General features: G+C 38.3%; 1 protein-coding gene across 4 annotated transcripts; it reads left to right on the top strand.

Moving 5' to 3' along the window:
- The first annotated feature begins 40 nt into the window (after positions 1-40).
- Positions 41-26,319, top strand: KIF11 (kinesin family member 11). 4 transcript variants are annotated; one of them, XM_040702423.2, is made up of 24 exons: positions 41-150; positions 5,744-5,924; positions 6,961-7,415; positions 10,138-10,270; positions 10,412-10,509; positions 10,596-10,674; positions 11,073-11,258; positions 11,345-11,469; positions 13,014-13,104; positions 13,386-13,628; positions 13,724-13,819; positions 14,494-14,582; positions 15,051-15,138; positions 15,923-16,111; positions 17,237-17,444; positions 17,642-17,814; positions 18,098-18,220; positions 19,366-19,524; positions 19,866-20,005; positions 20,101-20,380; positions 21,251-21,473; positions 21,717-21,871; positions 22,197-22,313; positions 22,699-26,319. In XM_040702423.2, the coding sequence occupies exons 2-24, from the start codon at positions 5,835-5,837 to the stop codon at positions 22,822-22,824; spliced, it is 3,666 nt and encodes a 1,221-aa protein (XP_040558357.1). In that variant the 5' UTR covers positions 41-150; positions 5,744-5,834; the 3' UTR covers positions 22,825-26,319.

Below are 26,319 nucleotides of genomic sequence, written 5' to 3'. Positions count from 1 at the left end.
GCCGGGGAGATACTCGTCGCGGCGGGTGGGCCCCCGAGCCGCGCCTGGCGGAGGCGGACGGCGCGAAGGGCAGCGGCAGCGCTTCGCCGCCGCCTTGAGGGACCGCGCGCGGCCTTGCTGTTTCCCTGCTGGCGAAAGCCGAGACAAAAGGTAATTGGATGCCTCTTAATTTGAGTCCGGTGCCGCCCTGAGTGGCTGAGATTTCAGTTCTCGTCGTGGAGCTGGGACTCAACCCTCCCTGCCCGCAGGGAGAGGAATTAAGCTTTGGGAGCAATCCTGTAGGAGCCGCGGGGCTGCCACTTACTGCCCGTGAGCTGTGCAGTGCCGGGCTCGGCTGCGGGCTGCTTCGGGAGGTGTGAGTGCTGGGCTGGCTGAGCTGCTGCTATAACTGCAGGCCTCCGGATTTCTGGGGAAATATTTAGTTCTCTTGTTGGTATACTTGCCTGTGGGAAGGCCGTGGTTGAGGCTGGCTACTTTAATTCATTTTCAGGAAAAGAATCGAAAAAAAGTCACCACAACACCTGTTTGTGTACCTAATAACTTGCTTTCTTGTAGCTTGTTTCCACTGTCCTATTTCACGAAAGTTAAAAATACCGAAAATATCTCAATTTGCTACGTATAGTGCCCAGTTTTAGTCCATGTACTTCTTGCTGCCTTCCTTACAGGTGGTAGGTCACAGCTGGAAGCACTTCACAGGACCCTGCTGTCCTTCAGAACCCGATGACTCAGCTCAGACTATTTCTGTATCCAGAGATGGGAGTGAAGATGTATCTGATGCAGCTTTAAACCTGTCATCTTTGGTCAAATTCGCTGTTTAGAATGACAGTATGGTACTCCATATGGTCAACAAAATCTGTCAGGGAGTTTTGGTAGACATTCAGCTGCTGGTTCCCATTGAAGCCTGGGCTGCTATAGAGACGTTCCTATCTGTACCTGAGCTTCCTAATTTAAAGTAGTTATGTCTGTATCAAGCACACCCACTCTGGTCTCAGTTTAGATACAGAACTGTCTCACAAGTTAACTAAACCTGGTTAGAGCAAAGCAGTAGTCTTTGCCTAAATTAACTGATTGGATTTAGAATTGTGTGGGAGCCTAGTTTTAGCACAACATGGTACATCATGGAAAAAGGAAGTGTCACATTGTCCTCATGAGATTCTGGTTTGAGGTAATCTGCTTTTTTCCATTTTCTGGTGTATGTAAAAGGGAAGATAAGGGTAGAGGGAAAAAGGAAAGGATAAGTGATGAGATCTTCAATCTTAATTCTATCCTATCACCATTGCCTGTGCATCAGAAAGGGTAATAGCTGCTGTGTTGAGCAGAAGGCAAACTGCCAAGTGATTGCCTCTTAGCGATAGATCTGCTTTCTTCCTGAAGCAACCAGGGGATTAAAAGGTTGGGATTTGGAGTAGAAGAAATGCTTCTGCCTCTTTTGCTGTTATGAGTTGTAGATGGGTCATATCAGCTATCATGTGAAAGTTACAAAAGTGTACAAGCAGTTTTCTTCCTTTTTCAGGTCCTGAAAGAGTTTTCTACCCTAATATACCCTCCTTTTTCCACTGTGTTAGTTGCTCTGGTAAATACCACCCTTCCCTATGGCTCTCACCTAAGCTATGTATACGTATGTCAACAGTTTAAGGGCTGGTTTAGCCTGGTTCCATGACTAATGGGGTAGGGGGACCCACGGACCCATGCCCCAGGAAAAAGGAATGGAGAAAAAGGTAGTGAAATGGGCCTAAAAACAAGACAGTGGCAACAATCTGAGGAGAAAAGCTAATTTACTGAAAAAAGATATTGGAATGCAAGATAACACAATATAATGCAATATAATTGGAGTTGAAGCTAATAAATAAAAGGAGAGAGTGTGTCCAAAAACCGAAGGCCTTACTCTAGTGCTGAAGGCAAGATGTCTAGCTGGGACAAACAGAAAGGCGAAAGTGAGGGACATCTTGTGATATGCAAACAGTTTTATCTCTCCCTCTGAATGGAAAACGGAAACAGAACAACGCAAAGTCCTCTGGGGTATGTTGTATGTCATCGTTGTTCTCTTCTGAAAACCAGGTACCCAGAACTATCCACGGACCTGGAGTGTTAACTCTTTAACTCTCAGTGCACTACATGATGTTATGATATGGAATACCAATAACAAAAAATCATAAAACCATGAAACATGCTACATCAGCAGAACTGTGGTATTCTGGGAGTAGTTGCATACAGAGCGAGGGCTTCTCCTTGTATAGCTCTGATGATGAAAGATCACCTCTTCACTCATCAAGCGCAATAAAGTTCACACCTACTATACTTTACATTTGTTTTACTGATTCCCTATAAGCTTGCTTAGAGGCTCTGCTGTTGCACAGATATTTATTTAGAACATACATTATTATAATTAACTATGCTGTGTTTCAGTTTATATGTTAGCCAGAAACCACCCTCCTGCAATTTTTTGACGTATTTTGCATGTTTTTAAAGTATTTTTAATATAACACCATTACCAAAAGTAAAGAACTTTCTCAGTGTAGCCTAGCTGTTTAATTTTTTTTTTCCCCTATAGGACTTCAATTGCTTAAAGGCAGTTGGTGCTGATTTCCTTATCTGCTCTGAAGGAAAAAAAAGGTGTTGTCAGAAAGATCAAAAAGAGCACAATAATGCTATTTGATAGTGCAAATTCTCAGCTACAAAACACTGTTTTTTCAACATAGTCACCTTCATTAGTTAAGCATTTTTGTCAGCGATGAACAAGAGCCTGCATGCTATGCTCATGAAAATCTGCACCGGTGGAGGTGACCACTGCTACCAGTGCTAAAGTGCACCACCCACCATCTCGTTGTTTGGTCTCCGTAAATGTTCAGCAGTTGCTGATGAATGTCAGTGGGTGCCATTGTTTCCACATGGAGAAATTCAGTGCCACACCTACGCTTCAAGCATGCTTTTATATCAGACGCCACTGTGTCAGACTGCCCCTCTGCTGCCATCTGTCACATGGCAACAAATGTAAAGAATATTGGTGGGAAGGTTCAACCTCTACTGCCATACCACCAACAGCTGCTTCTGATGTGGGCCAACATAATAAGAGGCATTACTTTTGGAGCAGCCCTCATAAAATACCTCTGAAGAAATCTGGCCTCAGGCTGAAAAAAGTCCCATAGGTTATGGTTATTTCCACTCTAAAATAAATAGTGATGGTTTCATAACAAGGTGTAGGTGTAAAAAGCATTATTGATCACCGCTGGAATATGTTTAGCCGTAACACCGTGCATCTAACTGTAAATTCCCTAACTGGACATTTATACATCAGAGAAGTCAGGTATAAACATGATATATTGAACTGCAATTATGTTACAAAATAGAATCACTAATCAGGTACATTCCCTTAGAAAACTGAGATTAGGGACAGGAAATATCTCCCATGTCTTTATATAAAAATAATTAGTTTTTCTCTAATGGCTTGTTAACAGAAGCATTTAAGGCCTGTAGTTTTACAGGTATTGTTTAACTGGTATAATTTCATCTGTTAGAAAGGCCTATTTTCATATGTTTAGATACTATGAAGAAAAGGATTGTCTGTAGTAGGGTCAGACATTTTTATGCCAGTACAATTCCATTTTCCCTGTTACAACTTTCCTAACCCTCCAAACTTCATAGCTAAGTAGAATAATTATAGTTGCACAAACAACTGTCCAAAGCTTAATGAACTACATAACCACTCTTCACCAGTTTCAGCAATAAAGGTATGTTTAAACATCTTTCTTAGTATATGATTTGTTTATTTGCATTTTCAGGGCAGCTTTCCTATTTAAAATAATATTCACTGACACCTTGACATATTTCTGTTGTTCAACTTGTTTGGCTTCTGGGGTTTTCTTAGTAAGTTTTGGTGTAAGTATTTTTCCCTTTTATTTTTTGTATTTGTATATATGACCAATCTATCTGATGCTTCATAACTTCTTTTCTGAGGCAAATAATAAAACACAGAAAGGAAAAAATGATGTTCTTTACTCTTTGTGTAACACATACCTAAATGCAGTCACTGAGATACAACAGTCTCGGGTAATGGAAAGATACCATAATATTCCTACCAAAGGATGCTTCTCTGCTTACTGTACTAAGTTTAAAAATGGTGAATGAATTAATATTTTAAAGTATGAAATTCAGAAGATAATGAGAAGTCAAGGAGACTTCCTTTTGACTTCAGTAGATCCTATCAAACCTGTGTTTGAAGTTTTTCCATCCGTTATTTTCTTTCTTTCAATGTAAAAATGTCATCTAGCTGCATGTCTTAATTGAGAATAAGTAAATGTAAGGGTAAAGTTTAGCTTTGCTCTGAAGTTATTATACAAATGCATGTGGTCCTGTAAGTATGGTGTTGACTTTTTTTTATGTTGACTCTATCATGCTTAGAAGTCCCACCACCTGACAGAGAGTAATCTGGCACATACACAGGAAGAAGAGACCCTTTATTCTGTGTATTTCCCATGATTATTTGAAGCTAATTCTCTTTTTACTGATGTTGTGTACGCATTGAATCCTTAAATTTTTACAACGAGGAACTTAGTTTATCACATCTTATCCCCCATTTTTACCAGTGAAACAGTGACTGAAGGAAACCGCTGTCCTCAGCTGAAAATACAACAGGTTGTAGGTTTTTATTGTTCAACTTTCTATATATGGAAAACAAAGAGTTTAGAATCTTGCTGGCCAGCTGGGCTGGTTGTTCAAAAGCCAGAGATTCTGTTACATATATCTGACCTATGGGTCATCTCCTTTTTAATGTCATACAATTAGCCAGTACATTTTTATTCTGTTACTGGTAATATTAAACAGGATGTGACCAAAATTATCTCCTTGTACTGAACATTGTAGGAGTTAAACTTGCTGCTACTTCTTTAGTGGTGATTGCACGTGGAGACCCTTCTCTAGCCCATTTCAGCTTATATAATTAGCTAATGTGTACCATGCTGGTAGTCAAAAGAGGTTCTATTAAGCCTTGAAGAAGTCTCGGCCAAGCTTATTATTATATCTCTCCATTATTATAACTTTCTTAATTCTTAGCTAATCGTGTTTGAGTGTCAACAATCCTATTTGCCAAGCCTCCGTACCTACAATTATCCAGGTCATCTGATCTGATTTATTGACTAAGTTTTGAAACATTCATTTTCATTTGTTTTATATCAGTATAAAACATGGACCTGTTTTCCAGGTTTATTGAAGAACTGTCCTTTTTTATCAATCAATAGGGATTAGTAATCTCTACTGAAATCATTCTGGCAGATGTGCGTATTACTATGTGGATTACTTTTGTGTAATGCTTTTTGTCTTTTCCTAAAAAGAAAAAAATAAAACATTTCTCACAGTACGATATACATGCATTCCTAAAGGTCATTCTCCTAACCAATGTGTAGACTGTCCTAAATATTCTTCTTTCTTACTGAAGTTTACTTTTACTGCTTGTGAAATGCCAGCTCCTTGCTACTCAGTTGGTGTTTATTGTGTATTAGTATTGTTAGGCTCAACCTTGTCTCAGGAAATGTGTGACTATTGTGCTTTGACTTTGCAAAACAGAGCTACAGCTATTAAACTGCAATTTTTAAGGAAACTTGATTACCAGAAGTTCCTGCTTTCCACTTAGCACAGATTTAGCTCCTAATAATTAAATTGATTCCTGTTGTTTAAATGCAGATTTGTATGATCTCTCGTATGTTAGTGACAGACGTTCATATTTTAAGCAAAATTCTGTCTGATGCAGATCATACTTTCATACCAGAAAAGAAAGAGAGGCAGAAAAGAGATGAAAAGACGCCTTGTCTGTCAGTGCTGCCTTCTTTTCTATCATCTGCATGAGGGAGTACAAAGCAAAAGTAAAGTGTCAGTACATTTACATGACCTGTATTCAACTTCTCCAGTCTAGCAGAAACTCCGATACAACTGTAAGTATGGTTTATTTTTACTCCTAGCACACATAATACAAAAAAAAAAAAAAAAAAAAAAAAGTAAGAATGATTGTGGTCTCAATTTGCAATTGCTTTTGTATTACATTAATTTTCCTACTTAGTTAAGTCTTAACTGAAACAAAAGGTATTATTGTGATTTTAGTGTTTCATTAGAGGTTCATAGATTTATTAATGTTTCATCAACCCACCAAACTTATTGTGGTTGCAAAGTTAGGCTTCAACACTGGTAGAAATTGTAGATTCTGTAGTTTTCTGTGCTTATAAATTAAAAGTTTTTTGTTGTTGTTACAAGCATTTTCTTGGACTCATTGCCTTATTTCCTGGGTTAGAGCCCAAACAATTTAAATGGGTGTTGAAGGGCAGCAGTTCATCTGGTGGTTACAAACTTCTAATTATTTGTCCTTGCGAGGTAATTTTATTTTCATGTACTATACATATCCTATGTAATATTTGCTCTTTATTATATTTGCTATATTTCATATGTATTATTGCTATATATACATTAATATTAGATTGGTTTCAGTGGCATAAAATCGGTAAGGTTGTATGTGGAACAAAGAGCAGACAGTGGCTGAGAGGCTGTTAATGAACATTGCTGTTAAGCACTAAGATTTCCTCGCTGTTGTCCTGCCTCGTCCTCAGCCCGTATTTAACGTCACACACATCCTCGAATGTTCGTGTTCTCTGAATCAATCAATGCCTGCGTACAGCAGACCAAGAACCAACACCTCGTGTCCTTCCCTGTTACGTGTGTGATAAAACTGATGAGCTCTGTCGTTGTTCTAACTATGGGGGTAAATGCTGAAGGAGCTCCGTGTGGTGTTGCTTCATGGCACTGTCACAAAAAGGACCGCAAGCCTTGCAGGCTGGGATTCATTCTATTAGCTGCAAGAGCTCATGGAGAAGGTATAAGCTTCAAAGCATCCATTTAAAAAAGCAGGGGGTGGGGAAGAAACCTGTGGAATTATAGGTGGGTAAAAAATAGGTGGAGCGGAGCTGCGCGTTTTCACAGGCCGCTCTCTGGCCCCGCCCCTCGCGGGTCGGTTTCGAGGAGGGGCTGCGCGGCCCGCGGGCGTCTCTTTGTCACGTGACGCCTCACCGGCACTACAGTTCCCGGCATGCACAGCGCTCACGGCAGGATCGGACGCTTCCGCCGTGCTTTCGTGTCGTCACCAGAAATTTGAAAGTAAGTCCCATGGTGCCCCGCGAGCGCCCGCTGATTGGTCGAGCGGCGGCGGCGCGCGGTTCGAAGGTGGTGGTGGCGGCGGCGCGCGCTCGCGGGCGTTGGGTTGGGTCCGAGTCTCAGCTTCAGCCTGAGCCGCGCCCAGGCAGCGCGGCCGGTGCCTCTCCTGTCGTCCTCGGCCCTCTCGCGTCCAGGTGCACCATGGCCTCCCTCAGCTTGCAGAGCGGCGGCGCCTCGAAGAAGGAGGAGAAGGGCAAGAACATCCAGGTGGTGGTGCGCTGCAGGTAGGCGCAAAGAGCCCCGGGCCCGAGGGAGGGGAGCTGCGCGGGGCGTGCTGCTGCTGGCGGGGGGCGCTCCGGGCCGCGTGGCGCGGGCGGGTCGGGTCGGGTCGGGTGGTTGCTGTTGTGCTCCTGCAGGGCGAGCGCTGCGGGCACCGTGCGGGATGGGTCAGCGTCTGCTGAGTAGTAACTATCCAGCGGGAGGCTGTGTGCGACGGGTAAGGGGAGCTGAACGAGAGTTAGTGTAGGCAATGATACCGTGTTCCAAATGGCCTTTGTGCCATCAGCACAGACGCCGGCGTACCCGTTGTTAGTGATGCCTCTTGCTGGGATGTTCTGCTTTAACAAAAGCGCGCTAAAAATAACAATTAAAAGCAGCGTTCTCTTTTATTCTTGCAATGCGAGTAAGAAGGTGATGGAATGGGTGTTAGGAGACTGGTGTAACTGCCGGTGAAAGGCAAGGGTATTGCAAAAGGCAAATGATTTTGAAGCAGTTGTATCTGAAACACTGTTGAGCAATTGGCTTCTTTTCCATCTGACCGGTAATGCATCGTTCTGCTGCAGCCTCGCTGTGTTTTTGTGTCTATTCAATTAAGATTGTGTTCTGCACAGCAGCAACATTATATGTGGAACAGTGTTTTGGTTTTGTTGTGACTGATACTTGGCAATAGATAGCAAATGCTCCTTCCTGATCCCTTCTGCAGCTCTCCAGTTCTACGTACTTTGCAGATCAATTGATGCAATTGCCTCGATGGCCCCCAGTTTGCTTCTGAAGCCTGATGATTCTGAGCTTACCAAAAACCTCAAGCCACTCATTCACTGTGTTTCAATGAAATGTGAATATGGACCTTTTGAATGTATATACTACTGTGTGTTTAAAGGTCCCTTCCAACTTTAACTATTCTGTGATTCTGTTGTATGTTAATGTCCTTTCTATAACTTAAGGGGATGAACTTGTCCTCGAATGCCACTGCGGCTTGCCAAGTTGCTGCTTGCCTCGTGGCACTTGCTCTAATTTGACTGAATTGCCCCTTAATCATGAGGTTGTGGCCCATACCATAAGGCCATTTCTGTGGTTCTCTGGTCTGCATTCATCTGGTTCTCTGTTATATTGCTACAGAGCAGACTACAGTTACTGTTCAGCTTCTTGCTATTTTGGAAGTAGCAAAGCCAAAGCCATAAGTTGCCCCTGTGAACAAGACTGTTGTAATCACCAGCTGTCACCATAACAGCCTGACTGTTCACTGTCTTGTGCTGAAGCATCGAGTGGCCTATCTAGAATCTAACACTTCAGTCTCAGTGCTACCATGAGGAGGAAATGTCAGCCACAAGAGTCAGGAGTTCCTTTGTGGGTAGCAGACAGCCAGTTCAGTAACACTGCAGAATGAAATATAAAAACACATTTTGTGACTTAACCTGTGTTGTTGTTGTTGTTTTTGTTGGGTTTTTTTTTTGTGATGGATTATTGTTGATGCCACTTTAAGAAAAACTTTATGTGCCACGTTTGGATTAACCTAGTGATAAAAGAAAATACTGAACTTTTTTCTTTACCTCTGTTAAAGTTTCCTTAAAAATATCAGTTAAAAGCTATGTGGACTTCTTGTCTTCCAAACCCAAAGGTGTTATTTTCTGTCTTATAGAATTCTATTCAGAATTCACAAGTTCTATTCAAATGTGTCAGAATTATAAATATTCCAGCATTGCTGTCTACTTCTCTGCTAGCTGTGGGCTGCATTAGCGTATCTGGTGCTCAGGGAGTTGTCATTCATGAGAGATGTGTGGGCTGCATTGTTTGTCTAAGTGGAAAAATAGGAAAGTTTTAAGGTGCATTGATTTGGTTCACTATTACCTTAACTATCGTACATACATTTTTCCTTTTGTCAAGGTGCTCATTCAAACAACTCTTTGCAGCATTTAATTGCTCCCCTCATTAGATAGATAAATCTAGCAAAAAAGACATTTTTAAATGCAAATTAAATATGCACACAGCTAAGCAGTCTTAAATGTATTTATGGACACATTATTATTGTTAAAAACAACAACAACAAAAAATAGCTAATCATGTAAGTGCATGAAAAGCTGTAGATGCTTGATTTACCCCTGTAGCAAACGGAAGGAGAACGAGGTCTGGAAAGCAAGCTGTGTCAGTTTTCGTTAAACAAATATTAGGCTTTTAACCAAACTCTGTTAATGTTTCTCTTGCTCAGTTGCAGTTTTGTGGATTCTTAAATCATAGAATCATAGAATGGCCTGGGTTGAAAAGGACCTCAAAGATAATCTAGTTCCAACCCCCATACTGTGGGTAGGGTTGCCAACCACCAGACCAGAGCCACATCCAGCCTGGTCTTGAATGCTTCCAGAGATGGGGCATACACAACCTCCTTGGGCAACCTGTTCCAGTGCGTCACCATCCTCTGTGTGAAAACCTCCTCGTAATATCTAACCTAAACCTCCTGTCTCAGTATAAAACCATTCCCCCTTGTCTTATCACTATCCACCCTCATAAACATTCATATCCCCTCCTGTTTATACGCTTCCTTCAAATATTGGAAGGCCACAATGAGGTCTTTCCAAAGCCTTCTCTTTACCAAGCTGAACAAGCCCAGTTCCCTCAACCTTTCTTCATGGGGGAGGTGCTCCAGCCCTCTGATCATCTTAGTGGCCCTCCTCTGGACCATTTCATGTTCTTGTTAGCAATTGTCTTAATTTGATACTCTTCTGTTTTTAGGCCTTTTAATGCCTCGGAACGTAAAGCAAACTCCTATGCTGTTGTAGACTGTGATCAAGCACGAAAAGAAGTTAGTGTCCGCACTGGAGGAGTCACAGACAAGATGTTGAAAAAGACTTACACATTTGATATGGTAACTGCTTGTCAAGCTGGACACTTACAGATATAAGCCAGCAAATTTCTCTTAATAGAGTCTGATGTCTGCACTGTGCAGTGTGCATGGTGCAATATGTTACTGTACTGGTAAATAGGACGTGTTGCCTTTCTCTGACAGGTTTTTGGAGCTCAGGCAAAGCAGATTGACGTATACCGGAGTGTTGTGTGTCCCATTTTGGATGAAGTTATTATGGGCTATAACTGTACAGTGTTTGCGTAAGTATCCCAGTAATTATTATTAGAAAATTTCACTTCTTCAATTTTTGTTTCTTGTTTACATCTTAATTTTTCATTCTTAACAGCTATGGCCAAACTGGTACTGGTAAGACCTTCACGATGGAAGGGGAACGGTCACCCAATGAGGAGTACACTTGGGAAGAAGTATGTTTTTACTCATGAGGTTTCTCTTATAGCTGTACTGTGCAATTCAAAAGTAGATATTGCTGAAAGCTAAAGACAAGCTAAAGTTAATTCCTTTCAAACACTGAAGCTGACTTTTGGTAAACATTAGTAAATAAACAAGTGTTCTCGTACTTATGTGTACTTAAGTATGAACAACTGTTCATACTTATGAAAACCAGAACTTGATGTCATTAATGCATATGTACAAATCTTAGCAATAATTGTACAGAAAATAATCTTTATTCAGTGTATTTTTGTGTGTATCCAGTCGACCAACAGACCGTAGCTGAAATTTGCTACTACTTCATTCCCTCCCCGTCTCTATTTTTGTACATCTATATACATATATACTTTTTTTTTTCCATTTTAATCTGTAGGATCCATTAGCAGGTATAATTCCTCGTACATTGCATCAAATATTTGAAAAACTCACAGAGAACGGCACTGAATTTTCCGTGAAAGTTTCCCTTTTGGAAATATATAACGAGGAGCTTTTTGATCTTCTGAATCCTGCTCCGGATGTTGGAGAAAGACTGCAGATGTTTGATGACCCCCGAAATAAGGTGAGTACAGTCTTCCAAAATGTGTTATATGAAGGCTTCTGGAACTGTTTGGAGAGGTAGAATGAACATGTCTGCTTTTTTGACAGAGAGGTGTAATTATTAAAGGCTTAGAGGAGGTCACTGTACACAACAAAAATGAAGTCTATCAGATCCTGGAAAGGGGTGCAGCAAAGAGAACAACTGCAGCTACTTACATGAATGCATATTCCAGGTACAGATCTTGTGTGTTTCAGAAATTTTTATTGTTAATGTTCTATTGAACTGGATTTTACTGAAAAACTAAAAATTGTTGAAGCCAGAGTAAACCTTGCCTGACCCTGAGGTTGTATGTTACAGTTTCTTGCCACATGCAGGTTAGGAAACCATAGCAAGAAACTTTCTTGCATTCTGTGAGTTAATGTATTCTAGTACATGTATGAAGAGGTGTCATAAATCATGGTAGTCTCTCATCTTAAAAAGCTGTTACTGTCAGAGGAAGATGTGATTATGCAAGCTCTTGCTTCAAGGTTGCATGCTATTTTATACAGTTAAAATTGTAGTCCTGAAACCTGTACAGCTGCAATGTGAGGGGTAGAATATTCTCAGACTGACGTGGAATATTAAAATTTGTTATTAACTCAAAATTAAGCAGTTAGCTTTTTCAAAGCTTTATATTCCTATGGAAACAAAAGTCTGACAGATATCATTGAAGTATGCTGTATGTTTTAGCATGGGATAAGTAATCTCTGCAGTAAATATTGATTATGTTTAGCATGTATACCTGTGTTAAAGAGATGGATCGTCTTTATTCTAGCTATTATGGGATATTATTGGTTTATGCTGGTGCTTCTTTCCTGGTTCTGTTCACTAGAAAAATATCTAGGTGTAAGTGTGTGAAGTGTCCCTTCCTGTTCTCACCAACAATAGAAAGTGGTATATTAGGATTTGTATCTGAAACTGATCTTACAAAATAATGTTCAGATCTGTTTTTTTTTTTATAGCAAAATGCTAGCTTCTGAAAACATACAAGATGTATTGCAGAAGTCAGGAATAAGAATAAGGGATTTTTGTATGGCAGTGCAGGCTATATCATATGATTGCAGCTCATAGAATCTGGTAGACGTTAGTCAAAAATCTCAGTATTTATTACTGACTTCTCATTCTCGAACTGCAGATTTCGTATCTATCATTGTGAGCAAGTAGATTTCAAACTTCCACAACTTCATGGTTTACTGTATGTCTCAGCTTCCTATTGAGAAAGCTTGTTAAAGAAATAATCTCAAGCTAATGTATTTTTTAAGCTTAATATTTTGACTGAAAACTAAATTGAATTTTTACATCTATAATATTGGATTCAGATTGTTGCTGATTTTTTTTAGTCTGAATAAATTACTAAATTTCTTAATCTCATGTTCTGTAAACCTGTTCCTATTGTATTGGCTACAAAAACTGCAAGCCAGTTTTCTTGAAATACCTGTGAGTAGAGAACATAGAAATATCAACATCAAGTATTTCTGTTGGCTTCACTTGAAATAAGACAGAAGCACTGATGAAGCAACTGGTTGAAGTCTGGTATTCAAGCCTGCTAGATTATAATTTCCTTATGTGTATAGGGATAAAAATAGACAATTTTTATTGTACTGGAAATGTGTAAGTTGCAATTAATAGGATGCATTAAATCTTAGAGCACTGATAACTAACCTGAAGTAATGTCTTGCAGAAAGCAGATAATTTGGCTTAAAGATTATGTTTGTCTGAAATTGAATTCTTTTATAGCCGTTCCCACTCCGTATTCTCAATCACCATCCATATGAAAGAAACCACAGTAGATGGAGAAGAACTCGTTAAAATTGGGAAGCTAAACTTGGTAAGTATTTGAATTACATTTCATTGATGACAGTACTAAAGTAATGAACTAAACAATGTAACCTCATTCTCTTGAGAATTAAACGCTTGTAAGGGCAAAAAAATACTGCTCAGAAAAATGACAATGAACTGTTTGTCACTCCAAGAAACGTCTGTCTCATTTGTCACTCCTACCATCTCCTGAAGAAGTACATGGGTTAGTTCATGTGTGTTGTGTTCTGCAACAGGGCAAGCGTTCTTTGTGGTGGTTTGAGATAGAAACATGTGTCTTTCCTCTTTCAGGTTGATCTTGCAGGAAGTGAGAACATTGGTCGATCTGGGGCAGTTGACAAAAGAGCTCGTGAAGCTGGAAATATTAACCAGTCTCTCCTGACTCTGGGAAGAGTTATTTCTGCTCTAGTAGAAAGAGCCCCACATATTCCATACAGGGAATCCAAACTCACAAGAATCCTTCAAGATTCTCTTGGAGGACGAACAAAAACATCAATAATTGCAACAGTTTCTCCTGCATCTATAAATCTTGAGGTAAATTTTAATCTGAATATCTATTCCTAAAATGTTTCTTTTTCCGAGGTTATTTTCTCCTTAACTTGACCTAATGTCGTATCTGTTTATCACAGGAAACACTGAGTACACTAGAATATGCCCACAGGGCAAAGCACATAATGAACAAGCCTGAAGTTAACCAGAAGCTGACCAAAAAAGCTCTTATTAAGGTAAGCTAGACATGCTTACTTAATTACTGTAAAGACAGAATACATTTGATTCTGTTAATTCCTGCACAGCGGGAACTATGTTATGAAACTGTGGGGAAAGTGACTACCAGCAGGGCATTTCTGAGGTGATTTTAATCTCTGAAATATTGCTTTACATCATACAGTATTAAACACTGCGCAAATACTGAAGCTATTGCTAAAACTAAGGCTGGGGAGAGTGTGATTGCTATTAGCTATGACTGTGTATGGATTACCTGTTTACCAGATAGTGAGGATATACTGAATAACAGTAATTACTTTTTTTCCTGGATTTCTCTATTAGCCACTTAATTCTAAAATGCTTAAATTTAAGCAAACTTGTCAGTAAATATCAATGAAAAGGCACTATGAAGAACCTGAATGCTATTAAAGAAGCTGCAATGTAAGCTGTTAAATGGAAAAAAGAATAATTTGAATGGAAATCTTCAATGCTGTATATATGTGCAATGGTGTGAATTTAAGCTGTGCTACACTGAACTTATTTGGACACAGAAGTGAAACACTAGATTCTGGAACATCCTTCTGTGCTTGTGCCAAACTTTAATATAATTCCATTTTGTGAGATATCTGTTGAGGAAAACTTTGAAAATAAAGTGTAAGAACTCAAGTTGAGATGTGGTTATTTCTTGATGCAGGAATATACTGAAGAGATTGAGCGTTTGAAAAGAGACCTTGCTGCTACACGTGAGAAGAATGGAGTCTATATTTCCCTTGAGAATTTTGAGTATGTGTTCAGAATTGCTATAAAATGTCTAACAGCATATATTTGTTCTCATCATTATACAGAAACGTTTCCAGATCTGTTTTCATAAAGCTAAGTTAGGAAGATTTAACTGACCAGTCACTTTCTTCTGTAGCAATTAGTTATTACACAAATAGAAGCCTATGAAATATGCTTGCACTAAGAACTTTATTTGTGGAACTTGCCACAAACATAACAAGCATGCATCTTCTTTTAATATCTTACTTGCTCTATTAGCTTATATATAACTTTCTATTTGAAACTTTCTGTATAAACAGGTCTTCTTACACAGCAGAATAAGCTGTCTTTAATCCTGTCTGCATTAATTGAAAATTCTAATGCTGAAGTCAACAATACTTCTTGAAATGACTAAATGTGAAGCATGAGACCAATAGCTGATCTGGAAATCAGCTCTATTACTGTTATTGTTCTTATTAATCTTTGCTTTAGAGCCCTTAATGGAAAGCTGACGGTTCAGGAAGAACAAATTGCAGAGTATATTGACAAAATCAGTGTCATGGAGGAAGAGATGAAAAGAGTAAGTGCCATTTCTCAAGTGCAGCTTAAATCCCCCAAATAAAGAGATGATGCCTTGAGGGAAGGAAGAGAGATGTTTGAATAGTAACAGTCTGAAAAATTTTGGTCTTATATGTCCTTAATAATTAGTTGATGGAAGCTTTTTAATCCAAGAAGTTGAGAATTTCAAATACCATACATGAAATTGCAGAATGCAATATTGTTTTTTTTAAACTCTTTCCATGTTTAAAACTTAACCTTTAATTTTCTTTGCTGAATTTTCAGCAAAAATCTGCTTGCAAAACAGCGTAATCTCAGTTGCCAGTTATCTGCTTAGAAGCAAAGAATGAGGAGAGAAGGGAGATGGTAATGAGCACTTACTAATAAATTAAGAATATGCAGAAAATTGAAGCTTTCTCTTTTAAATAAATGGAATATGTGACTAGTGTGTATAACCAGGCTTACCTTTTGGTCGGTTTTACTGATTATTCCTCATCCTATCAGCTTATATTTGTTTAGTGGGATTCCTTCATTGTGATTTAATGAGTGCGTGGTCTTGTGACTTGAATAGGGAAGTGAAGGATTTTCACAACAAAAACAGCTTTGGTTTGTGATGTTTTCAGTAAATAAAGACTCCTCTAGTCAGGCTTAAGACTTCTGAGCCTTACAGATGAAAATGCTGAAATTCGCTTTTGAAGATGACAAACTGCTTTCTAGTATTGTGGCATAATTTGGGAAATACAAGGATTTGCTGTTGAACTTGCAAAAAGCAGTGTTACTGTATTGATGTTTGTCTTTCACTGTAGGTAACTGAACTGTTCACTGTTAATAAAAATGAGCTTAAGCAGTGTAAAACAGATCTGGAAATCAAGGAGAAGGAACTGGAAGAAACACAGAAAGATCTGCAAGAAACCAAAGTTCATCTGGCTGAAGAAGAATATGTGGTTTCTGTTTTGGAAAATGCTGAACAAAAACTTCATGGCACAGCTAGCAAGGTTATCACTCTCCTAGCATCTAATTGCAATAACTTCCTCTGTTGAAGGGTTCTGCAATCTGTTCAAAGAAATCTTTGTCACTGAAGGATGATGTGAGAGTGACAAAAGTGAATTTAAGGTTTAAAAACTATGATTGACCCTCTAAAAACTGTTATGGTGAGGAGCTACTTAGAGATTGCAAGGCTTCCTCTGTGAAAGTGTTAACCAGTGTATCTAACAGTGAACTGTCAATCTGGAGCTAGCTTTTCATGAGGGTTTCAATGCTTTGCAGTATCTATTGTTAGTTGTTTTGCAGAATAACTAGTTTACCTAACTAGATACTTAAGCCTGACCCTAAAACAGAGTAAGTTATGCATAACTAGAGTAGAGAAATTGCAGGAAGCTGTTTCTCTATAGCTATTACACACAAGGAACATGTGCAATAATACTCACTAAGTAACTGAAACTATTGCCCTATCTCTATATTTTAGAGGGTATTTAGGGGCTTTTTTTGATGTGTTTATGACTGGTCTTAATTTTCAAAACAGACGTGATAGAGACAGAGTCCTGCTATTTAAAGTGCAAAGTGATTAATCCCATGTCTTTAGTCAACACGAAAAGTTCTTTCTATTCAGGTTCTTGTAAGGTTGGAAGGGGGTGCTCAGTTTTGCATGTGGGTTGTGGAATGTTTGTGTGAGGCAAACGGGTAGAGACATCATTTACACTAACTACAAAACCAAACTTCCACTATATTTTTGAATTCTAAATTAATTATTAGGGAGGTAATACTGGAAATCTCTTGCTTTCAGTACAGTTGAAAATATATTTACTGTCAAATCTTTCAGAAAACTTGAAGCAACTGGGAATTTCTTGGTTATTGTTCTATGTTCATTAAATTTTAATTCCCTAAATACTGAAGATGTCCTATTTTAATACTTGACAGTTGGGGCAAATGTTCTCTATTAGGTAAATTTTTCACGTTCTGAGACCGTAGATGGCATAACACAAGATTAACAACAGTTGTAATTTGATGTTAAAGGAAATATCTGCTTCACTTTCAACTTAGAACTAGGGTTCTTCCTAACATGAATTTATGCTTGGGTTCTGATTTAAGTATCTACTGAAATAACCTTTAAAAAATTTTAGTTGCTTAATACAGTTGAAGAAACCACAAAAGATGTATCTGGTCTCCATGCAAAACTGGACCGTAAGAAAGCTGTTGATCAGCACAATGCTATTGTCCAAAATACATTCGCACAACAAATGACTGATTTGTTCAACAAAATACAAGATTCAGTTAATGAGAACAGTGTGAAGCAGCAACAGATGCTGACGTCTTACACAAATTTTATAGGTAAGTGTAATACCTGTATGTGAGGGTCATCCTGATATATTGTAATAGTACTATCAAAGATCAGCATTTTAAAATGGACCCATTTTAGTAAATAGATTAAGCTTTGTTTTAAACAATGTAATGATTATATAATAATGTGTCTGGGATGATCAGCTAAGAGTACTAAGTTTTGTAACGCTTCATGATTTCTTTTGCAGGTGACATCTTGTCTACCAGCTCTTCAGCATCTAATATTCTTACATCAGTTGTATCAGCATCTTTTGCCTCTCTTAAGGAGTTGGTGTCTACTGAAGTTTCCTGCATGTCTGAAAAAGTATTACAACACGAGAATCTGTCACTTGATCATAAAGCTGAGCTCCTGAGATTAATTGTTAGTAAACTTATATACTTTTTCATTATTTGAAGTATGAGAAATCATCCTCAATCAGAAGAGGTGCTATAAATATTTTTTTCCCTAATGCTTTGTTTCAACACCTGGCCATGATTATGTGTCCTTTTCATCCCATCACAAGCTGTAAAGTGCTGTACAGCAAAAGCTAACTGTTGAGTGTGTAGACCTTATTTATTCATATGAATATGGATAACTTCTTACAAAAGCACTGAGAAGACTTCCATATTTTGTTTTACCATTTTTTTCCTATTACTCTGCCTAGGAGGAGCATGCATCAGGATTAGGAAGCGCATTAAATAGCTTGACACCGATGGTAGAATTTGTCCTGGGCCTAAACTGTCAGTTTCAGACTAACGTGAAAAAATATTCAGCTGTGGCAGATAAGGTAATATAAAGATTTTCTCCTGTGCTTTTCTCTTTTATGTAACTTGCATATAACCTCTTTTCTGCAGTGCTAGTGTTTTCATGCCTGATTTGTCTTTATCTCCTTTATTCTGTCGTTTACATTGTTTTACTTTATAGCTTTTCCTTTCAGACTTCCTTTTTTGTGTGTGTTGTGTTCCCTTGCTACCTATACTGGTACAGCTGCTCACCTAAATGCTGCAGAAGAATGATAAAAGTAGATGCTTAAAGCTATGTATAACAGATATTTGATGGTATTTTTAGTATAGTCTCTCCTGTATTGTAGACATCTGAAACAACTAACTTAAATGAGTTCTATCACTTCAAATTTCTTCTATTATACCAAACTTTATTTCCTAGTTATCTTCATTATGGGGGGAATGTGGTAGTGTACAATAACGATATACATAGGTGATGCTATGCTTATAAAAATCCTATGCTTGAATTTTATTTTATTTTTTGTCTGTGTTATCACAGAATTATAGAATCATCAAGGTTGGAAAAGGCCTCCAAGATCATCCAGTCCAACCATCCGCTTATCACCAATATTTCTCACTAAACCATGTCCCTCAGTACAACATCTAAACGTTTCTTGAACACCCCCAGGGATGGTGACTCCACCACCTCTCTGGGCAGTTATGTTTTAACTCTTTGTTGAACTGCAGCTCCACTCTTTCATTCTCTCCCTTTTATTGAAAACATACCTCAGTTCCAGGTGGAGGACTACATTTCCCCCTTCTGTCAATTGTATCTCATCTGAAATAAATTCACTTCATCTACAGGCTGTCTGCTGGTTTTCAAGCTTTAACAGCAACTAGTATGTGGCTTGCAAGCTGTTGCTTCTTACTCTAGTCTTAGTCAAGTATGTTGTCTGTCTTCCTATTTTGTCTACTTTGCTTGCTGGATTTTGTTTAGGAAAGCCCATATACTAAGTGCTATTCTGTAACTTCAGAATATTCTACATATTATTTTCCACCATTTATCCACTGTATTTTACTTGTTTTTGACAATTTTTCTGAAGTAAAGGTTTCTTCTCCCCTCACTTCCCTGTTATGCTACAGATAAGTATCCAGTTCTTATCTAATAACAAACCTTTAACTTAGAATAAACTTTTTTTTTTTTTCAAAGATGAACGGTCATAAAAAAGAAATGGATACCTTCTTTGAAGATCTTTCTCTCACTCTGAAAAAATTACAGGAAGAAACAGCTAGTGTTCTTGCTCAGCTTCAGAATGATTGTGAAAATTTAAGGGAAGAAGTGGAAATGACGAGACAAGCACATACAAAGGTACCCTAAAAGTAAAGAGAATTCTTAGTGTCACGTGTTATTTTGATTGAAACTCTAGCAGTAAACCATAGTGTTTGTTTCAGAAGCAATGGTGGGACAGTGGCTTGGTGATCCTAATTCTTTTCAACATTTTTTGTGTGACTTTAGGTATAGACACGTCCAGTTTGTACCTTCACGTAAATCTCCAAAGTCAAAATGTCTGTCTCATCTATAGAAAAAACGTAACCTAAGCTTTTGGAATAATAAAGCTATAGTATGTTATATTTTTCTTAAAAGATATGTGAATGTCTTTCTTAATGTTAGTGAAGAATACCAGTAAGGTGTATGACTTTTCTTAACAGAATGCAGCTGAGTTAATGTCCTCGCTACAAAGACAGCTTGACCTGTTTGCTCAAGAAACTCAGAAGAACTTAGCTGATGTACTGGCAAAAAATGGAAGCTTAAAGACCACCATCACTGCTGTGCAAGAAAATGTTCACCTGTAAGGAACCGATTACTTTTGGTATAAACTGGTGCAACATATGATAAAATCCACCTTTCAAAAATGTCTGAATCGTTACACATCTGTTGTTGCAGGAAAACTACAGACCTGGTCAGCAGTACAGCTTCTAACCATAGCAGATTTCTTGCATCTGTGGATAATTTTTCTAAGGAGCTCAGGACTATAAATAGTGAAAACAAGAGAATGCTGGAAGATTCCACTGACCGCTGTCAGCAACTTCTCATCAATCTCAGAAATGTGTCTCAGGATGCTGATAAATGTGCTGAACTTACAATTGCTCAGATAGCCAGCTTTACCGATCAGCAGCTATTGTCCTTCAGGGATGAGAAACAGCAGTTAATGTGTTTTCAAAAGGTACCTGTAACTATTGTAGTCTAATGCAATATTTGGAGACAAACTTCTACGGTAGAATTTGTAGGGGAAAATTCTTAATTATAATCAGTACAAAATGGAGACTTGATCACAGCAGATTCATGCTAATAAATGCATTTTGATGAAATAAAAAAACTTACCTTGAGGAAGTTCAAACTAACAGTGCAAATAATTTAAAAAAAGTCTTGATGAATCCCATGTGGCTAACTTCCATCTATACTTTAAGCTTTTTACCACTTCTAGCATGCAGCTCTAATTCTAAACCTGAACTGCAGGTAGTGTCCTGGGGAGATTTAGACAGAGATCAAATAGAGGCTGTAACGAAACACACAAATCCAATTTGTTTTTCTAGCTTTAAGAAAGTTAAAGTGCTTAAGGCATTTGTAGTCTCGAGAAAGGCACTCTTCTAACTATTATGCCTACTGAAAACTTCAGGCACTTCCTTCCACTGGGAAGGAAAAAATGTTTTTTTTTCCTTTGTCCTCCAGAAATGCATAAAGCTTATAGTCCTAGTAGGATTTTATCACTTTCCCTAATCCTAATTTTGTGCAGGGTTATGAGTAGACACATAAGAATTCTGTTCTGAACCAGGTGGCGTCATTTTTATTTTGAAGAGTAGCTTACTGAAATGATCATACTTTCTAAGAAACTGACTCTTCTTCTGAAGAGAGTTCTCGAAATGAGAATGTAAAATTGGCACTGAAACTTCTCAATTTGAGGTCTCACAATTGTTTCGTTTTAGATCATGTCACTAACCATGCACCCACATCTTAGAAAAGAGGCCATAACTTAAACTTTCCTGTTAAATTGATGTTTTTGTGCTTTGTTTTTTTTTCCTGTTGTTTGTTCTAGAAAAACAGAGAAAACTGTGAGAAAGCAATAGCTGAAATTGCCGACCATATTGATACTCAAAAAAGTGCTGAGGAGAAGGTACTAAACGGCCTTCTTGATCAAATGAAAGTTGATCAGGGGGTACTTCTGGAACAGAAGCTGGCACTTAATGAAGAAGCACAACGTGGACTGGCTCAGGTTAATGGTTTCCTGAAAGAAGATCTTAAAGTGGATATTCCAACAGGTATTTCAAGTAGGGCAGGAGACAATCTTGTAGAAAGCAATTTGAGTTGCAGAGTTCATGTTCAGAGGTTGATAGGAGCATAATACAGCTGGCCATTTTGCGCTTTTTTTTAAGGTGAATGCAAAGATTGACTGATGAAAATGTGACCTGTATTGAGTTAATGTAAAACTGATGATCTGTAATTAAAGCAATTGCTCTATGTGTTTAATAGTATCTTTCATTTGTATACCATCTGCATTAAAGGAACAACTCCACAGAGAAGAGACTACTCTTATCCAGTCACACTGGTGAAAACGGAACCCAGGGAACTTCTACTGGAACAACTGAGGCAGAAGCAACTAAAGCTTGATGCTATGCTAGACAGTGTGGTAAAGGAAGCAGAGGAGAATGCAGATGAGGTATGCATATGAGTGACAAAAATGTCAATGAAGATTTCACATCTCTAAAGAGTTTTGTTCTGTTCTTTTAATCTCTGTGGAAAGTTGACTAGAAACCCAGCATTGTTGCAGCCTTCCTGCATGGTACATGGAGTTGCATGCTGAGCTTTTGAGAAAAACGCTATCTTGAAAAAGAAGGGAAGACCTTAAATAGTTGTTTAGAGGCTCTCATTTCTGTTTTACAAAAAATATATAAAGCATGGTCAGATCTATAAGAGATGCAGCACTTCCATTCATGTAGGAAATTCAAACGCTCGGTGAACTTCTCTGAACGCTTCTGTTTTAGGACCTGCTAGGAGTGGAGGAAGAGATGCAAGAATCCAGTGAAAGCCTTGGTGGTGACAAGTACTTAGTGGATATAAACATAAGCTGTCATGCAAATGGGGGCATTCCCTTTTTCCAGGTAACTTTCATAGGTATTCTAAACAGTGAAAGGAAGTTGTTCTGTAACTGGCTGGTAGTATAAAATCAATTGCTGATAGCCATCAGTGTAGTCTCACAACTTCTTTTAATGCTGTAGAATATGCTTTGTTAAACTTCAGTTAAAACATTCTAACAACCTAGAAAAATATCATGATTTGCTAGACACATTTGGTTTAATGGAAAAGATGAAATTTAATCAGTGTATTTTCTTAGAGACCTGATAAAAGAATTAGTTTTCTTGATTTTTTTTTTTATTTTATTTTTTATTTTCTTCCTTGCTCTTGACCCTTCTCATTCCCCAATGTTTTGTGGACCTGCATTATCTTAACGTGCAAAACTTATCAGATGTTTTCTTTAAATTCCAGCACAAAAGGAGTCACAAAAAAGATAAAGAGAACAAAGCTGCAGCAATGCTGGAGAAAAACAAAACTGAAGATATGACAGAACAGCTGCTTCCTAAATCTAAGCTACCCTTAAGATTAGTGAACTAAGATATACATACATATATACACACTGCAGATTCTTATAAGATACTTTTGGTTATCTACTGAGCCATAAGTTCTCTTGGTTATTCTGTCACTGTATATAGTGATATATTGATGCAACGTTGGATCAAAAACTTGACCTGATACGTCCTACCTTTGTTCTATTTTTGTATATGATGGCTTGCAAAGTATTAACAGTTTTAATTAAAAAAAGAAAGGCAACAAAAACAATCTGCAGATGATGGTGCTGTATGTTAAGTGACAGTTTTTATCCTGTCAAGTAGTAGATTGCTTTCTGCTTCTTAGTAAATTTGTAGTAGCAGGAAGGGACATAAAATGATGCTGTTTTTCTTTATTGTAAATATGCGATCTGTTTCTGTACCTGCCTTACTCTGATTCCTGTTACTATGAAGTAGATAGTAGTCTTTGGGATACTTTCAAATAAATCAGTTGATACACAGAGGACAGATGTGTACGCATATGTGGTTTCAGTCTTAAATTAAACTTGATAATATAGCTAAAACATTAGTATCTGCAAAATAGATGCTTTGGATGCCATTCAGACAACTGCTGATAGATAAAGATCAGTAATTTTGATTATGCCCTTGCACTGTGATTCTCTTAGCTATAGCACCAGATTGACTGATCAGCTGTATTTCTGTACCACTTCTTACCTGTTACTTTTTCTTCATGGGCAAGGCTAATTGCATCTCTTTAGCAGCAGATAGCAGGAGACAAAAGCATTCCTTTCCAAAAGAATATGGCAGCTATATGTGAACAAATGTGTTATTTTTTTATTTTTATTGTCTTAGTACTTAGCTTATATACTAGATCTTTCCATTATATGAAGTTTGGAACCTTAAAAGGGGTTTTGAAATCTTGTTTTGTCTGCAGGAATGTCTCCATTGGAGTGGTTGGTATATTGTGAAATTCTGACAGCAGAAACATCATGGGTGTAAGAATTCTCCAAGGCTTAGCACTTGGGTTCTTGTGCCATGTTCTTTTACACTGACAAGATTTTTGTTAGTGTGATCTATCCATTTCATAATTAAAAGGCACTTCTGCAAGTCTTTCACCCTTAATTTTCCATACAGAGTTCACAAGATGGGTGTGAACAAACAAACTGGAGCAACCAGTGCCAAGGAAGGATCACATCCATTAAAGCGATGCCAGAATCTATGCTTATTTAACCTTTTTGAAACTACTCTTGTCCATAGCTGTTCGATTTGCCCTGGTGCAGACACGGATTGCTTTTCTCATATTGAGAGCCTTTAACAGATGTCTGAATCTTTGGGACTGCTTGCTTTCTCTTTCCAGAGAGATGTGTTTTCTTACATTTGCAATAATGTTATGGCACATCACTGTTTCTTTAATTGGGCCTGGTGCCTAATGGTCACACCAGAAAGCTGAAGGGGATGAAAAATTTGGATACAGAGCCTGTCTCTGCTTCCTTGCCAGTGTCTCTTCTCCCACTAGGTGGCTCTAACGCTGAAGTGTTAGTCTAAACCTCCAGCACCATCTGCTAACCAGGATTTAGGCACAGGCATTTTGCCGAGGTCTTAGTCTAACATCTCTTACAAGAGCGGGTTTGAAAAGCTAATAATTTTATGTTTCTGCTAGGATATTCCTATATTCAAACTGGGGTGAGGGCGTGTTTAGTGAAGGAGCTGCGCTTGAGAGAAATGTTTGGAACCGTGGCTTGAGCTTTGCTGCAGGATCAATAGATGCTTGTAGTAATTAAATGCTCTCTGAGATCTCTGTTGCGTGGGCACTCCCTAAAGCAGAAAGCAAAACCTACTTGTTTAGCTGCAAGAAACACCTCTTCAACTTTGCTTACACAGGGTTACTGGATACACAGGTTTAACCCGAAGAGAGGAAATTGGCATGATCTAGGGTAGTTTACAGAATGGTATCAATTTGGCTTGTTTGAAAGTATCATTCATAAGAAGTGTCAAAGCTGTTTCCCCAGAACAAGTAGCGAGGTCATACCCTGACTAAGTTAGTTGTGCTGAGCTGCAGGTGGAGTCGTGGTGTGACTGGGGTTGTGGTGTACAGCCATGCTCTGATTAAACAGGTGATCTTCCATCTGATTCTGGATCAGCAGCCAAGTGGGACAACTCTTGAATTAACAACAAAAATAAATAAATAAAAAACCAACTTGCAAATATGTACAGTGGATGGTAAAATGAAGAGGGGGAAAAAGAAGAGCTTAAGCACATGTAATATGGGTGGAAGAATGTGGAGAGACTGATAAAAAGACAACAGGAAACAGTAATCAGAGCCACCAGCTTTCTTTTCAATTAAAAGGGAGCAATGAAGAGACAGTGGAGGAAAACAAGCTTTCTGCTTCCAAGCTGACTGCTGTTGCTGGCTGCTTCTATTTCAGGTATCAGAAGCAGTTGTGTGGGACTAGAGAGGAGCGAGAAGGTACGTAGCTGTTAGGCTCTGTCTTTCTTTGTTCTGTTAGACATTAGTCACCCTTGTAATCATGTGTGAAATGAGCAGAGGAAACAAGAGAGCCTATAACTCTTCGGGGTGATAAAAGAAAACTTAAATATAGAAGGAGATGGAAAAATAAAAAGTTTAAAATTCCTTTTCCATTAAAAAGCATTTGAAGGGGAAAAAGATCTCTGATCTTCTAGAACATTAAAAACAGGGGGGAAGTTAAATATATAGTTGCTAAATATATACTTTTTAAATGATTTTTTTTATAACCATTCGACTACTATTTTTTCTTTCCTTGTTAGAAACTACTTTTTATGGTAGAGGACTATGCTCTATAAACTACCCGCCCACACACATAGTCGCTTTATGAACTTAAATAACAATAAATCATTCCAGGTTTTGTGTTAGTAGGGCTTATACAGCGCAGTATTACAGGTGGGTTGTAGACCACCTAGCAAAGTAGGCTGCTCTTGAAGGTTGAACCCAAACTCAATTCACAGCGGTATTGCTACACTCGTTCTTGAAAACGTTAAAAACCCACAACTTGGTAGGAACGCAGGGCAGCTGAGTTCAGATCTCTGTGTTCACAATGCATCTGAAATCATCTTTGATTCCTACCAGGCCTACTTGCAAAAATGAGGGTGCTCTATAACTATGCATGTGTTGAAAAGGAACAAATGCTCGATTCGATGTTCTCCCTTCAGGGAAAAAGATTGGAATGAACTGCCACTTTTGTAAGGGCTCCGAACAATATTTAGTATGCTTATTGCAAATGCTGTCAGATATAGACTGATATGCAAAAAATTAGGTTTTGTAAAGTAATGGGGATTAACCTGGAGTGTGCTGTTGTTGTTTTTTTCTCTCTCCAGAATATTAAACTTACATAAATGTATCCTTGGCTTTATTAGTTACACTTGAAATACTCTGGGGACTCTTGGCCTGTTGTAACCCGAACGCTGTAATTCAAGGAGTGACTGAAATGTTGAGCTTGACAAGTACCCTTTATTTTTTTAATTACCAAAATGTAAGAATGAAATAAACAGATGATATAAAATA

Source organism: Gallus gallus, chromosome 6, assembly GCF_016699485.2.
Source record: "Gallus gallus isolate bGalGal1 chromosome 6, bGalGal1.mat.broiler.GRCg7b, whole genome shotgun sequence".
Taxonomy (NCBI): domain Eukaryota; kingdom Metazoa; phylum Chordata; class Aves; order Galliformes; family Phasianidae; genus Gallus; species Gallus gallus.
This window is presented reverse-complemented; position numbering and strand designations above follow the sequence as displayed.

Bases quoted from the DNA above. Each gene is read 5' to 3' on its own strand.
- KIF11 (XM_040702423.2), top strand. From the start codon at position 5,835: ATGAGGGAGTACAAAGCAAAAGTAAAGTGTCAGTACATTTACATGACC. The intron at 7,416-10,137 runs GTAGGCGCAAAG...TTCTGTTTTTAG, and splicing joins CAGGTGGTGGTGCGCTGCAG to GCCTTTTAATGCCTCGGAAC. The intron at 20,006-20,100 runs GTAAGGAACCGA...CTGTTGTTGCAG, and splicing joins GTGCAAGAAAATGTTCACCT to GAAAACTACAGACCTGGTCA.